Raw genomic sequence first — 15,797 nt, 5'->3', positions numbered from 1 at the left:
TGGGAAGGTGGCTCAGTGGTAGAGCACTTGCCTTGCAGGCATGAGGCCCTGGGTTCGATTCCTCAGCACCACATAAGCAAAAAGAAAAAAGCTGGAAGTGGTGCTGTGGCTCAAGTGGTAGAGCGCTAGACTTGAGCTGAAGAGCTGAGGGACAGCGCCCAGGCCCAGAGTTCAGGCCCCACGACCGGACCCAAAAAAAAAAAATCTTGGGCTGGGACTGTAGCTTAATGGTAGAGTGCTTACCTTACATTGGAGAAACCCCAGGTTTTATTCCTCAGTACCACATACACAGCAAAAGCCAGAAGTGGCACTGTAGCTCAAGTGGTAGAGTCCTAAAAGAAACTCAGGGACAGTCCCCAGGCCTTGAGTTCAAGCCCCGGAACTGGCAAAAAAAAAAAAAAAAAAAAAATTGCCAGGCACTAGTGGCTCATGCTAGCTACTCAGGAGGCTGAGATCTGAGGACTGTGGTTCAAAGTCTGTGAGACTCTCACTCTAATTAATCACCAGAAAACTGGGAGTGACTCTGTGGATCAAAGTGGTAACGCACCAGCCTTGAGGCCCAGAGTTCAAGCCCCAGGGACTAGGGCTTGAAAAGAAAAAAAAAGAAAAGAAAAGATGTAAAAAAGATAAAATTTGAATTTATAGAGAAGAAAGTTAACATGATGTGAAAAGAATTTACTGGAGGCCATGAATCCTAGATCAGATACTATAGAAGAAAAAGAGAAACATCCTATATGACAGACACAAGGCCAAAAATTTTATAAACTTGATGAAAACCATAAAGCAAAAGATCCAAAACTCCAAAGAAACCCCAAGCAGAGTAAACGGAGAAAACTACACTAAAGCACATTGTAAGCAAATTGCTAAAAACTATCAATTAAGTTGGGTTTTGGTGGGTCACGCCTGTAATCCTAGCTACTCAGGAGGCTGAGATCTGAGGATCCAGGTTCAATGCCAGACTAGACAGAAGCCACTTCTGGTTTTCTGGTGTTTAATTGGAGATAAGAATCTTACAGACTTTCCTGCCAGGGCTGGCTTTGAAGCAAGAACCTCAGATCTCAGCCTCCTGAGTAGCTAAGCATGACAGGTGTGAGGCACTGGTGCCCAGCACCATGAAACTCTTATCTCCAACTAACCTTGGGAAGTGGTACTGAGATTCAAACGGTAGAGCACAGCCTTAAGCTAAAGAGCTCAAGTCCAGAGTTCAAGCCCCAAGACCAACAACAACAAAAAAAGTCCCATGGGCTTGGGTTTGGCTTCACTTCTTGATCCTCAGATCTCAGCCTCCTAAGTAGCTATAATTATAGGCATGAGCCACCACTGGTGACCAGATGACAATGTAAACTTTTAAAAGAAGTTATTCCATTGTCTCATAGTATGTATGGTCTGTAAGCATTTTGCCTACCTTTGTTTCTCAGCTCCACCCAGATCTGAGCTCTTCCCTCCCCTTGGATTCCTGCCATACAGCTGGCCTCTCTCTCTCTCCGCCCAGGCCCACCTGAACTCCCATCTACCTCACTTCCTAATCCCCAGACCCTGCTGCTACCTATAGTGGAGGCTGCCACCTGCTCTCTTTCCAGAGGAATTATGGCTCCTCTAATAAACCTTGCAATAATCTTTCTCCCGTGTCTGTCTACCTCTGCATAGTCTCCTGGCATGGAGGTGACAGATCCTTTCATGGTCTCTAATGAGAAATGTGCTATTATTTTCTTTGTTCTGTTTGTAATGCTCATTTTTATCTCTAAATGCTTTTAAGAATTTTCTCATGGGCTGAGAATATGGCTCGGTGGTAGAGTGTTTGCCTAGCATGCATGAAGCCCTGGGTTTGATTCCTCAGTACCACATAAAAAGAAAAAGTTGTGAGGCTGGGAAGGTGGCTCAGTGGTAGAGTGCTTGCCTTGCATGCCTGAGGCCCTGGGCTCGATTCCTCAGCACCACATAAGCAAAAAGAAAAAAGCCAGAAGTGGCGCTGTGGCTCAAGTGGTAGAGTGCTAGCCTTGAGCTGAAGAGGTGAGGGACAGCACCCAGGCCCAGAGTTTAGGCCCCATGACCAGACCCCCCCAAAAAGAAGAAAAGAAAAAAGTTGGGGAAATGATGTGTTGGCTCAAGTGGTAGAGTCTTAGCCTTGAGCAAAAAGCTCAGAGAGAATGCTCAGACCCTGAGTTCAAGACCCAGGACTGGCAAAAAAAAAAAAGAAAGAAAATCCTCTTGCTAGGTTCTTTTGTTTTTGTCAGTCATGGAGCTTGAACTTTGGGGTCTGGGTGCTGTCCCTATGCTCTTCAGCTTAAGGCCAGAGCTCTACCACGTAGCCACTTCCAGTTTTCTGGTGGTTAATTGGAGATAAGAATCTCACAGACTTTCCTGCCCTTGCTGGCTTTGAACCTTCATCCTCAGATCCCAGCCTCCTGAGGATTACAGGCTTGAGTCACCAGAGCCCAGCCACACACACACACACACACACACACACACACACACACACACACACACACACACAAAAGACAAATAGTGGTAGATGTGTATGAATCTGAAGGTCAGAAGAGCTGCATTCTAAAATGACATTTTCCTCAGCTGGTATCTGTAGCAGGTCTATGAATGCAGGGGCATAATAAATTAGATGTTGACCTCAGGGCAAAACAGAGCAAGTGTGTTCTACTTAGCATGTCCCTGTGCTGCAAGCCTCCAGGCTGGCTACCTTTAAAATAGGTAAGCAATTGGTACAGTAAAACTATCTTATAAACTCCAAATGTTACTTTTTTTTTTTTTTTTGGTCAGTTGTGGGGCTTAAACTTAGGGCCTGGGCCCTGTCTCAGAGCTTTTTCACTCAAGGCTAGTGCTCTATCACTTTGAACCACTTCTTGTTTTCTAGTGATTAATTGGAGATAAGAGTTTCAGGCCAGAGCTGGCTTTGAACTGTGATCCTCAGATCTCAGTCTCATGAGTAGGGTTACAGATGTGAGCCACCAGCATCTGATGCCACATTTTCTTTTCCTTTATCATCTTGGTCCACCATATCCAAGACTCTTCTGGATTCCCTCCCATTTGACATTCCTTTGGGGACACAGAGAAGGGAGAGGGGGGCAGGAAGGATCAAAAAAGAAAAAAAAAAGCAGACTTGTATATTTTATTTGAGCCTCATCTCTGGGAAAAAAAAAAGGGACAAGAATGAAAATTACTTAAGGCAGAGATGGTCTGGCACCAAAGCACCGCCGTGGGATGTATGCAGAAGGAAATTCACAGTAATATGTGCAGGAGGTGAAATGAGGTAGGGAATCTAGCGATGACTGCTGTCATTTAGTAATGTGAAGTTGGCAAGTGGAGTCACAGAGTGAGCATGGCCGGGCCCAACCCAGTCTAGGTCTCCCGACAAGTGGCCCTTTCTGGATGGGGAAGGACTTGCCGAGGTTGTCTGAGCCCTTATTCCCAGTTCACCTCCCAGGCATCCTCACTGTCAGTGCTCTCTCATGAGTAGAAGCTTGTATTTTGCCGTTTCCTGTCCATAGGTTGTGTCCGAGGCTGCAACTGAGAAGAGGGTCTGGGAATCACAGGCTGATATTCAGGCAGTTTCTGCCACTGACTGGGAGACCTTGGTTTGGTTTGGGGGTCAGGCCTCCTCTCTCTTATCAAGTCCAGATATATCTCCTTGGGCCCAAGCTCAGGCACATGCTCGGGCTCCAGCTCAGGCTCAATCTCGGGCTGGGTGTCAAATTCTATTTCAGCCTCCAGCTCTGATTCAGGTGCGAGTTCTGATTCAACCTCTTGATCCATGTCTAAAGTGATTTCCAGACCATTCTGATCTGAATCCAGGATGGGCTCCAAATCCATTTCAAACTCCTCTTCTATTGGCTCCGGGATCTTGGTGAAGTTCTGGGTTCCGCTTCTGGTGATTTCTGGAAGACTACTGCCACTCATTTTATATCTTGATTTGTCATTCTGAAATACACACAATCAGATGGATTAAAGTTGCCAACTGATTTAACTCTTTTGTTTGTTTGTTTTTGTTGTTTTTTTGGGGGGGGGTCCGGTCCTGGGGCCTGAACTCTGGGCCTGGGCGCTGTCCCTCAGCTCTTCAGCTCAAGGCTAGCACTCTACCACTTGAGCCACAGCGCCACTTCCGGCTTTTTTCTTTTTGCTTATGTGGTGCTGAGGAATCGAACCCAGGGCCTCAGGCATGCAAGGCAAATGCTCTACCACTGAGCCACTTTCCCAGCCCCGCTAACTGATTTAACTTGGAGCAGTCAAGGCACTTCACAATGCAATAGGACTTAGCTTACTAGAATCAGGAATTCCTGGCAAAGTAGAAAACATTCTTACCTAAGTCTGATTTTCATCTTTATTTTCTCATTCACTGTTCTTTTGCCTACATTAACCCCTAACTTTTTTGGCTCTGTAGTTTTGCTACCTGAGATTGATGTCCAACCATTTATTTTATTTTTTTAAATTTTTTAAAATTGGTTGTGGGGCCTGTACTCTGGGCCTGAGCTCTGTCCCTGAGCTCTTCAGCTCAAGACTAGCGCTCTACCACTTGAGCCACAGCATCACTTCGTTTTCTGGTGGTTAATTGGAAATTAGAGTTTCATGGATTTTCCTGTTTGGGCTGGCTTTGAACCCCATCTTCAGATCTCTGCCTCCTGAGTAGCTAGGATTGCAGTTGTGAGGCACCAAGCCCCAAGCTCCCAGGCTTTTTTATCTTATTTATCTTGCTAACTCCCAGTGTACCCTTGACAGGGCTGGGCAGGGCAGGCTATTTGTGAGCTGGCCTCTGGCTCTTTCTGACTCCTTTGTTTCTTTCTTTCTTCCTTTTTTTTTTTTTTTTCCCCCGTGGGTGGTTGGGCTTGAACTCTGGGTATTGTCCCTGAGCTTTTCTGCTCAAGATTAGCACTCTACCACTAGAGCCACAGCACCACCTCTGGCCTTTTCTGTTTATGTGGTACTGATGAATCAAGCCCAGGTCTCCAGGCATGCTAGGCAAGCACTCTATCACTAAGCCACATTCCCAGCCTATTTTTCTTTTCTTTTCTTTTTTTTTTTAATCTTTGCTCCTGATTTTCCTCTGGCTTTCTTTGGCTTTTTCTATCTCTAGCACATCCTCATACATTTATCATACTCATCATTCCATATCACATCCAAGATGATTAGCCAGCCTCCCAGCCTCCTTTGTGTTCCAGCTGTACCTCACTTACATTTCTATCATTAGACCCTTACTGCATTTCCATATTTATTTACACATCTGTCCCTTACTAACTCCTTGTAGTAGAGCAGTGCCTAGCTTTCCATGACACCAACACCAGTCTTGCAGCTTGAACTCAGGGTTTGGGCACTCAGTCCCTGAGCTTTTTTTTTTTTTTTTTTTTCATAGCTAGTGCTTTACTACTTGAGTCAATGCCTCATGAATGGTGTTTTGGTGGTTTATTAGAGATAAGACTCTCATGGACTTTTCTGCCTGGGCTGGATTTGAACTGTGATCCTCAGATCTCAGCCTCCTGAGTAGCTAGGATTACAGGTGTGAGCCATTGGTGCCTGGCAATCATATTTCTTTATTTTTATTTATTTTTTGGGTCTGGTCGTGGGGCCTGAACTCTGGGCCTGGGCGTTGTCCATCAGCTCTTCAGTTCAAGGCTAGCGCTCTACCACTTGAGTCACAGTGCCACTTCTGGCTTTTTCTGCTTATGTGGTGCTGAGGAATCAAACCCAGGGCCTCATGCATGCAAGGCAAGTGCTCTACCACTGAGCCACCTTCCCAGCCTCCTGGTCAGATTATTTTCAACCTCTCAAATTCTGACACAGCCATACTAGGACAAAACAACCCCCCTACCCTTTCCTGACTATTGTTCCTCTTCCCTATGCCCGCCATTCTCCCCCAACCCCAGTGCTTCACTTCATCCCACCTTGTCTGTTTCCGAGTAGGTTTCTTGTATCACTGTCTCAGACTCATCCACACTTAACTCGGACTCTGCCAACTTCCTCGTCACAGCAGATAGTACCGCATCATGGAGGCTGAGGAAGAACTGGGCTTTGGTGATGCCTTCGTCAAAGAAATCATTCCTCTCAAATGCCCTGACCACAGAAGCTGCAAAGAAAACCCAGCACGCACACAGTTGTCAGCACCTAGGGAGCAGAGCCCCCAGGGAGGAAGACACAGCCCTCATCTCGGGTGGAGGGTACTCACAGTGGCATCCTGCAATGAGCACCATGATGTTGGCATTTCGGAAAGCATTGCACATCTGCAGAGAGACAGGAAGTAGTGAGGGCACTTTGTACACACTAGGAAAGGCCTTCTAACTAGCTGAATGGGAAAACCTTTTTGATCGTCCACGTGTCTGGAGTATATGTATCTCTGCCCTCCAAGTCTGCTCTATGAACTTTCTTGCATGGACTTCTGTGGATCAGGAAATGTCTAATGTGCTGGGAATGAAGACAAGGCCATCTCAGCTGGGCTTGGAGGGGGCGTGAGAGGGAGGGCTGCTCCCAGTCTCAAGGGTGGGGGACAGTTCACATAAAGGATGTCTGTACGAAGAGGCCCTGGATGGAGACAGGCTTAGGTGTGATGGAAGAAGCCCTTTGGAGAGTGGTCTCAAATAGCCCTATCTTAGTGTTATTGCTTAGTGATTGTGTGGGACCGTGGAAAAGAATTCAGAAACCCTGAGGGTCACATCCTAAGCTGCTCTGCCAATTTGCATTTGATTTCAGTAGAGTCACATCCTTAGTATCAGGTGAGCAAACATCACATACTGACCTCAGGTTTACTCCAGCCCATACAAGAGCTCTGGGGCATCCATCATCAAGTTCACTCCCACACTAGTCAATACTAACCTTAATAATCTAAGACTGAGTAGACTTCAACCCTAGGTGCTAAGTTAAAATGTCAAAAAAAAACAAAAACAAAAACAAAAAACAGGTGCCGGTGGCAGTTCAAAGCTAGCCAGGGCAGGAAAGTCCATGAGACTCTTTCTTTCTTTCTTTCTCTCTCTCTCTTTTTCTCTCTCTCCCTCCGTACCTCCCTTTCTCTCTTTCTCTCTCCCTCCCCCTCTTTCTTTCTTTCTTTCTTTCTTTCTTTCTTTCTTTCTTTCTTTCTTTCTTTCTTTCTTTCTTTCTTTCTTTCTTTCTTTCTTTCTTATCTTGTTATTGTTGTTGGTGGTGGTGGTGGTCATAGAGCTTGAACTCTGGGCCTGGGCACTGTCACTGTGCTCTTCAGCTCAAGGCAAGCACTCTACCGCTTGAGCCACAGCGCCACTTCCAGTTTTCTGGTGGTTAATTGGAGATAAGAGTCTTATGGACTTTTGTGCCTGGGCTGGCTTTGAACTGCTATCCTCAGATCTCAGCCTCCTGAGTAGCTAGGATTACAGGAGTGAGCCACTGGGGCTGGCCATTAAATTCTTTTTTTTTTTTTTTTTTTTTTTTTTTTTTGTCGGTCGTGGGGCTTGAACTCTGGGCCTGGGCGCTGTCCCTCAGCTCTTCAGCTCAAGGCAAGCGCTCTACCACTTGAGCTACAGCGCCACTTCCGGTTTTCTGGTGGTTTATTGGAGATAGGAGTCTCACGGTCTCTCCTGCCCGGGCTGGCTTTGAACCATGATCCTCAGATCTCAGCCTCCTGAGTAGCTAGGATTACAGGCGTGAGCCACCAGCGCCCGGCTTGGCCATTAAATTTATCTCCAATTAGCTACTAGAAGTGGCGCTGTGGCTAAAGCGGTAGGTAGAGTGCTTGCCTTGAGGTAAAGAGCTGAGGGATAGCACCCAGGTCCAGAGTTCAAGCCCCATGACTGACCCCCCCCCCCAAACACACAAAAATAAAAAGAAACAGAAACTGATTCTGCTTCATCTAGTACTAAGAAGACACAACAAAGTTGTGTGTGTGTGTGTGTGTGTGTGTGTGTGTTGGTACTGTGGCTTAGGCCTCATATTCTCCTTTATTTATTTATTTATTTATTTTAATTTTTTTTTTTTTTTTTTTTGTCAGTCGTGGGGCTTGAACTCTGGGCCTGGGCGTTGTCCCTCAGCTCTTCAGCTCAAGGTGAGCGCTCTACCACTTGAGCTACAGCGCCACTTCCGGTTTTCTGGTGGTTTATTGGAGATAGGAGTCTCACGGTCTTTCTTGCCCGGGCTGGCTTTGAACCTCCATCCTCAGATCTCAGCCTCCTGAGTAGCTAGGATTACAGGCGTGAGCCACCAGCGCCCGGCTTATTTTAATTTTTTTTTGCCAGTCATTGGGCTTGAACTCAGGGCCTGCGCACTGTCCCCAAGCTTCTTTTGCTCAAGGCTAGCACTCTACCACTTGAGCCACAGCACTACTTCCAGCTTTTTCTATTTATGTGGTACTGAGAAATCGAACCCAGGGCTCCACTCATGCTAGGCAAGCACTCTACAACTAAGCCACATTCCCAGTCGATTTATTTTTTATTCAATGCTGGCATTCTATCACTTGAGCCACACCTCCACGTCTACTAGTTAATTGGAGGTAAGAGTCTCATGAACCGTCCTGCCCAAATTGGCTTAAAAATGCAATCCTCAGATCTCAGCCTGCTGAGTAGCTGAGAGCCACCAGCACCCAACAAACAAAACCATCTTTGATCATGTGGTGAATCCTAACAGTCATTTGGTGGAAGACCACCACAGATGGACTTTAAATGACAATTAGTAGGAAAGGGAAGTTGTTAGCAAAATGAGCTCCCTTCCCATAGCTTAGTACCCTCCTTCCCCTCTCCACGGCTTAGCATGCTCCCTTTCGAGGCAACACCAGGCCCATTTAGTAAAGGCAGTAAATAATCAGCCTCCAACCCTCTTTACCTTCTCCGGGGCATTTCTCTGGGGCGGCAACCACCATATAAGGCAACAGGAGCCCCTTAGAGTGACCTTCAGGTCTGGGCAGCTGCAGGACCATTATGTACTATTTGGGCAGCAACCATAAATCCTAGTCCGCCATGATGAAGCCCTGGTCCTCATGTCCACACCAGGGTCTCCACCTCCTATCTCCTTCTAGCCCCTCCTAAACCTCCTAAGTTACATAGGTCACCTCAGACAGTAGCTTGTGCTTCTCACTTCTCCCTTGTGAGAAGGGGTCTTGCTTTCCCAGCAATAAACCTCCCTTTGTTCTCTGTACCTGGATGTCTGCATGGTTTTCTGGCAAAGTCCAAATAATCTAACAGAAGTCCCTTGAATTAAGGAACAAACTGGGTGATGTCACCAAGAAGAAAGGACTAAAAGGATTTTTTTTTTTTTTTTTTTTTTTTGCTGGCCCTGGACTTGAATTCAGGGCCTGGATGCTGTTCCTGAGCCTCTTTTTGCTCAAGTGCACTACCGCTTGAGCCACAATGCCACTTCCAGCTTCATAAAAGGGTGAATGTACTTAGTGATGTGAAGAGAGCATTCAGGATGCTTCAATCTGGTCTATTGCTAACCAGGATGAAAGGGAGAATGCAACAAACACAGATAAGCTGGCAGAAAAGAGAAAGACTGCTTATTGAAGCTGAAACAATGAAAAAAGCTGGGCACAGGTGGCTCATGCCTGTAATCCCAGCTACTCAGGAGGCTGAGATCTGAGGATCCAGGTTTGAAGCCAGCTCAGGGCAGGAAAGTCTGTGGGATTCTTATCTCTAATAAATTAATCTGAAAAAGTGTAAAGTGGTGCTGTGGCTCAAGTGGTAAAGCACTAGTCTAGAGCACAAAGAGGCTCAGGGACAGTGCTCAGGCCCAGAGTTCAAGCCCCTGGACTGGTTTAAAAGAAAAAAACAAGGGAAAAGAAAGAAAAAGGAAAAAATGAAACAAGTATGGGTCATTATGCTAAACTGTGTGCTCCATACAGAAAGGAGAAAAATGAGAATTGTCCAAGACCCCAAGATGATAGAAGTCAGGACTCAGGGACACAGTTTTTATTTTTTATCTTTTGTGCTGATGCTGAGGCTTGAACCCAGGGCCTAATGTTCTTGTTTGACTTTTTTTTTTTTTTTTTTTTTGTCGGCCGTGGGGCTTGAACTCTGGGCCTGGGCGCTGTCCCTCAGCTCTTCAGCTCAAAGCGAGCGCTCTACCACTTGAGCTACAGCGCCACTTCCGGTTTTCTGGTGGTTTTATTGGAGATAGGAGTCTCACGGTCTCTCCTGCCCGGGCTGGCTTTGAACCGCGATCCTCAGATCTCAGCCTCCTGAGTAGCTAGGATTACAGGCGTGAGCCACCAGCGCCCGGCTTGTTTGACTTTTTTTTTTGCTTCAAGCTGGTGCTGTACCACTGGAGCCACACCTTCACTTCTGGTGTTTTGTTGGTTAATTAGAGATTTGAATCTCATGGAGTTTTCTGCCTAGGCTGGCTTCAAACTGCAATCCTTAGATCTCAGCCTCCTGAGTAAAGAGGATTTCAGGTATGAGCTACTAGCGCCAGCAGGGACACAGTTTTGAAAGAAAATATTCTCTTTTTTTTTGCCTGAAGATGAAAGCAATAGAAAGGAAAGTTGGGAAGATGGTACAGGTACCAGACAGAGGGCCCCAGCTTGTGGTTTCATTTCACCCCAACTTTTCCCACCTGAGCAGAGGACAAGCAGTGCTTGGCTTGGAGAAGCTGAACCTAGCAAGAATCATGAGGGTGTGTGTGTGTGTGTGTGTGAACCTAGCAAGAATCATGAGGGTGTGTGTGTGTGTGTGTGTGTGTGTGTGTGTGTGTGTGTGTTTCCTGATAGCATTACATGTAACTCTGCGGGTGCACAGGGAGCTACACAGTGGACATGGCCCAGATTTCAGCTTCCAGGCTGATAAGAATTTCCTCTTTTTCATTCTTTGAGAAATAACCAATGTTTGCTGCTTCCTGAGCCAAGCCTGCTTCCACAAATCGGCTCTGAGTAGTTTTCTTTATTTGATTTTTTTTTTTTTTTTTTTTTTTTTTTGCCAGTGCTGGGGCTTGGACTCAGCGTGGGCACTGTTCCCAAGCTTCTTTTCCTCAAGGCTAGCACTGTACCACATGAGCCACAGTGCTACTTCTGGCCTTTTCTGTGAATGTGGCACTGAGGAATCGATCCTAGGGCTTCATGCATGCTAGGCAAGCACTCTACCACCGAGCTTCATTCACAGCCCATGCTGATTGATGTTAAGCTAACCTTCAGTGTTCAGATTTCTGGTAGCCTAGAAATTCTCATAACAGCAGATCCATGACTGGCAGGAATCCCTGGGCATGGGGAGTGAGTGTGGGTGGGGGGATGGAGGGTAAGGCAGTGCCTTCTGGGTACTTACCTGTCTTAAGACAATCGAAGCCCGAGAATCCACATAATGCACCATGGAGAAGTCTAGGATGATGGTGTGGATGCTGGGCTGAAGGGAGCATTCTGAGTAAGGGATGATGGATCTACTCCTATCCACACTTTCAGTAGTATTGTCCGGCAGTGGAATTGAGTTTTGTCTTGGGGGGGATGCATAAAGCCAGGTTTTGTCCACCTCCTCATAGTTTTGCTCTGGATATCTCTGAGATGTAGAAGATATTGTGTAGGGCACTTGGTCCTCGGAAGAATTTTCGCTCATGTACATGTTCTCAAAATAGGAGCAGCGGACCAGGTTAATGGATGATTCAGATTCCATTTTACTTTCAAATCGTTCTAAGTAGATGATCTGGGACAACAGAGGTAAAGGAGGGCTGTGGTTAGACTCCAAGGAGGACTGGGAGTATTTGCAATTCTGCTTTATCTGCCTACTAGCTCACTTCCCTCTCTCTTATGCAACGTCTCCCCAAACTAAGCTACATTCATCTTTCCTCATTCTTACTTCCCAACCTCCTGTGTCATCACTGCCATTGCTATGGTCCTCATGGACTAGATTTAAAATCACTCTTTGATTTATTCCCTTCCTCTATGCCTGCATGCTAATGAGTCTCTAAAAGTTAATAATGCTGTGTGTGTGTGTGTGTGTGTGTGCGCGCGCAGTGTATGCTGGTACTGGAGCTTGAACTTTTGCATTCTTATTTGGCTTTTTCTGCTCAAGGCTGGTGCTCTACCACTTAAAGCACACCTCTACTTCCAGCTATTTGGTAGTTAATTGGAGATGATAGTCTCTCAGGCCCCAAGCCAGTGGCTCGAGCTTATAATCATAGCTCCTCAGGAGGCTGAGATCTGAGGATTGTGGTTCAAAGCAGGAAAGTGTGAGATTCTTATCTCCAATTAACAACTAGAAAACTGGAAGTGTTGCTGTGTCTCAAGTGGTAGAGCCCTTACCTTGAGCTGAAGAGGTCAGGGACAGAGTTCAAGCCCCACAACTGACAAAAAGAAAAAAAAAGTCTCTCAGATTTGTCTGCCCAGGCTGGTTTCAAATCTTGATCCTCAGACTTCAGCCTCTTGAGCTAGGATTACAGGAAAGAGCCACTGGTTCCCAGCTCAGAACACAATCATTAAGTCACTCAGAAATGAAACCAAGGAATGCCTGATAGTCTCAATCACCAGCCATGCTCTCCTCCCCAACCGTAGTCAGGACTTTGCCTCTAGATTCATGCCAGAACCTCAACCTGAAAAAGAAACAGGGATCTTGCCGGGCACCAATGGCTCACGCCTGTAATCCTAGCTACTCAGGAGTCTGAGATCTGAGATCACGATTCAAAGCCAGCCGGGGCAGGAAAGTCTGTGAAACTCTTATCTCCAATAAACCACCAGAAAACGGGAAGTGGTGCTGTAGCTCAAGTGCACTAGCCTTGAGCTGAAGAGCTGTGGGACAGCTCTTAAGCCCAGAGTTCAAGCCCCACAACTGACAAAAAAAAAAAAAGAAAAGAAAAGAAACAGGGATCTTTATTCCTGAGTAGAAATCTTCCAGTTCCAGTTTTCTCTCTGTGGTCCATCTATAAGTCAAAATCCACTGATGGTTTTGATGTGTGTGTGTGTGTGTGTGCGTGCGCGTGCCAATACTGGGGCTTGAATTCAGAGCCTAGGCACTGTCACTTAGCTTTTTCACTCAAGGCTAGCACTCTACCACTTGAGCCACAGATCCACTTCCTGCTTTGGAGATAAAAGTCTCATGGACTTTCCTGCTCAGGCTGGCTTTAAACTGCAATCCTCAAATCTCAAACTCCAGAGTAACTAGGATTACAGACATAAGCTACCAGTGCCCAGTGATTTTGTTGTTGTTGTGGTTGTTGAAAGAAACTTTATAAAACATGAAGACAAAAGTAGGAACAAAGAGGCATTTCTTACCCTGGGCTCTGGCTGAGGTTCTTCACAGTCACAGAAGCATTTGCAAATACCGGCACCCTGTAGACTGGTGTCACTTTCATTAAACAGCATGAAAATGTCTTCTTCTCTAAGAGGCACCCGTATCAAATCGAGCTGAAAGACAGAAGGGAGGAGAGAATACTAGAAAAAAAGGAGGGCCAAGGGGCAGGAGAAGGATGCTTGGCCCACAGTGGAGCATGTGGAAAAAGGGAAGGCAGATGGCTACCTCATTCAACAGCTTTTGTTTTATGTGGTGTACATTTACATATGTGATGGAGTTACAGAACTGGAAGATTTTTACCCCAGGGATGAGAATAACCTGCAAGACAAAAACAGAAGTTGAAAGAAAATGTGCAGGCTTTTTTTTTTTCCAGTCCTGGGGCTTGAACTCAGGGCCTGGACACTGTCCTTGAACTTCTTTTTGCTCAAGGCTAGCACTCTACCACTTGAGCAACAGCACCACTGCTGGCTTTTTCTGTTTATGTGGTACTGAAGAATGGAACCCAGAGCCTCATGCATGCTAGGCAAGCACTCTACCACTAAGCTACATTCCCAGCCCTCTTTTTCTTTTTCTTGAGAAAGTATTTTGCTATGTAACTCAGGCTGGCCTCGAAGTTCTAATCTTCTGCTTTAGTCTACCTATACTAGGATCACTCCAACTATCTAACTTCTTTTATGAAGGAAGCTTTCAACCTGTTATAGAGTCTATACCCTTCCCTGTTACAAAGAAAAGGCAAGGCTAGAAAGGTGGCTCAGTGGTAGAGTGCTTACCTTGCACACATGAGGCCCTGGGTTTGATTCCTCAGCACCACATAAACAGAAAAAGCTGGTAGTGGCGCTGTGGCTCAAGTGGTAGAGTACTATCCTTAAGCTGAAGAGCTGAGGGACAGCACCTAGGTCCAGAGTTTAGGCCCCATGACTGACCAAAAAAAAAAAAAAAAAATAAGCCAGAAACATTTTGCTTATTTATTTATTTATTTAAGTCACGGTACCAGGGCTTGAACTCTGGAGCCCATCAGTCTCCATTAGCTTTTTTACTCAAGGCTGGTGTTCTACCACTTGAGCCACACATTCACCTCTCTCAGATTGATCTCACTTCTGTCAGATTGGTCTGCCCAGGGTAAGTTCAACCCATGGCCTTCCCATCTCATCCTCCTGAATAGCTAGAATTATAGGCATGATCCACCAGCACCTGCATTTTCCTCTCATTTTTCACCCTCTGCCTTTTCTCTTTTCCATCACATTTCTCATTCTTCTCTTTATTCTTAGCCTTCCTCTTTTGGATCCTTATCTGATTGCAGAACTATCAGGACTGAGCTGCTTAAGAACTGGTTCCCCGGGCTGGGAAGGTGGCTCAGTGGTAGAGCGCTTGCCTTGCATGCATGAGGCCCTGGGTTCGATTCCTGAGCACCACATAAGCAGGAAAAAAAAGCCGGAAGTGGTGCTATGGCTCAAGGGGTAGTGCACTAGTCTTGAGCTGAAGAGCTGAGGGACAGTGCCCAGGCCCAGAGTTCAGGCCCCACGACCGGACACCCCCCCTCCAAAAAAAAAAAGAACTGGTTCCCTTCCCCCAGCATCTCCTTCCCTGTCCTTTGTGAATGGGACTTCAGCATGGCCTACAGCAGTGAAACTAGGCACTGGGCTTGGTCCAACCCCATTCCTTTGGCCAAACAGTAGTGCTGATTTTGGCTCCTTACCTCCCTATAGTCATTGACACTTCTGTAAATGTTGGTGTTAGGAATCTGACCCAGGAGCAGAATCTTCATTCTGGAAAGAAACACACTTGACTGTAAGACTTTAGGGAAGCCAGGCTTTCCCTTACCATAGCTAACCTCCTATTACCTACCCCAGACAAAGTACCTGTGTGAACGAACCGTGATGATGAAGAAGGTGAATATCAGGGAAAAAAAGAGTCCAACATCCAGTCCCAGAAAAATTGCAGACAAGAATGTCACCATCCAAATAACCTTGTGGAAAAGGCATTGTGGGGAAAAAGGAAGACCGGGAAATCAAGAATTCAGCAAAATGGAGAATACCAAGCCTAGCTCTGAATTCACCTCCACCTTTCCCTCTGTGCACCTGGGGTTTACAGAAAACATTCCATAGCAATCAGTTGGACCTTCAATCAAGGCTGCCTAGCAGTTCTTCCATGGAACTCTCCTCTCCCCTCCCCCCTCTCTCTTTCTCTCTCTGGAAGCTTTGGTGTCTTCATATGCAAGAGATAATGCTAGGTAGTGTACAGGCTGTGTTAGTAGTAGACAGCTCATTTGCAAGGCAAGGCACTCTACTACTTGAGATACATACATACATACATACATACATACATACATACATACACACTCACATACATACATATAGCTTTATAGAAATCCCACTTGTAAAGCAACCCAAGACACTAACCAAGGGTGGTTATTTTCAAGTCTATTGTAGTTTTACTATCAGCAGGTGACCTTAACCTGCATAGTCACAGAAAAAAAAAAAGCAGGCTGAAACTCCCTTCAATATTTACCTCCTCTTCCCCCTGCCACAGTATCCCAACACAACATTCACTTATTCTCTTCAGTCCAGTAGGACCGTGCCATCTTCCTCCTGGACCAGAAACTCTTTCTGGATCATGGGCTGTCTAAGCCCCCCA

The 15,797-nt window shown here is 46.0% G+C and overlaps 1 protein-coding gene across 10 annotated transcripts in view; it reads right to left on the bottom strand.

Moving 5' to 3' along the window:
- Nucleotides 1–3,107: 3,107 nt before the first annotated feature.
- Slc26a8 (solute carrier family 26 member 8) overlaps nucleotides 3,108–15,797 on the bottom strand; it is a 59,333-nt gene continuing 46,643 nt past the window's right edge. For all 10 annotated transcript variants that reach the window (XM_070023893.1, XM_070023892.1, XM_070023890.1 and 7 more), the window contains 8 exons: nucleotides 15,023–15,129; nucleotides 14,860–14,929; nucleotides 13,389–13,481; nucleotides 13,145–13,276; nucleotides 11,208–11,579; nucleotides 6,167–6,221; nucleotides 5,886–6,067; nucleotides 3,108–3,930 (listed from right to left, as the gene is read on the bottom strand). In XM_070023893.1, coding sequence (XP_069879994.1) covers nucleotides 3,460–3,930; nucleotides 5,886–6,067; nucleotides 6,167–6,221; nucleotides 11,208–11,579; nucleotides 13,145–13,276; nucleotides 13,389–13,481; nucleotides 14,860–14,929; nucleotides 15,023–15,129 — 1,482 coding nt within the window. In that variant the 3' untranslated portion in view covers nucleotides 3,108–3,459. The remainder of the gene's footprint in view (nucleotides 3,931–5,885; nucleotides 6,068–6,166; nucleotides 6,222–11,207; nucleotides 11,580–13,144; nucleotides 13,277–13,388; nucleotides 13,482–14,859; nucleotides 14,930–15,022; nucleotides 15,130–15,797) is intronic.

This window comes from Dipodomys merriami, unplaced genomic scaffold (genome assembly GCF_024711535.1).
Source record: "Dipodomys merriami isolate MVZ:Mamm:240054 unplaced genomic scaffold, mDipMer1.0.p SCAF_16, whole genome shotgun sequence".
NCBI classification, from domain to species: Eukaryota; Metazoa; Chordata; class Mammalia; order Rodentia; family Heteromyidae; genus Dipodomys; species Dipodomys merriami.
Note: the sequence above shows the minus strand (reverse complement) of the source record. Positions and strands in the feature narration are given on the sequence as shown.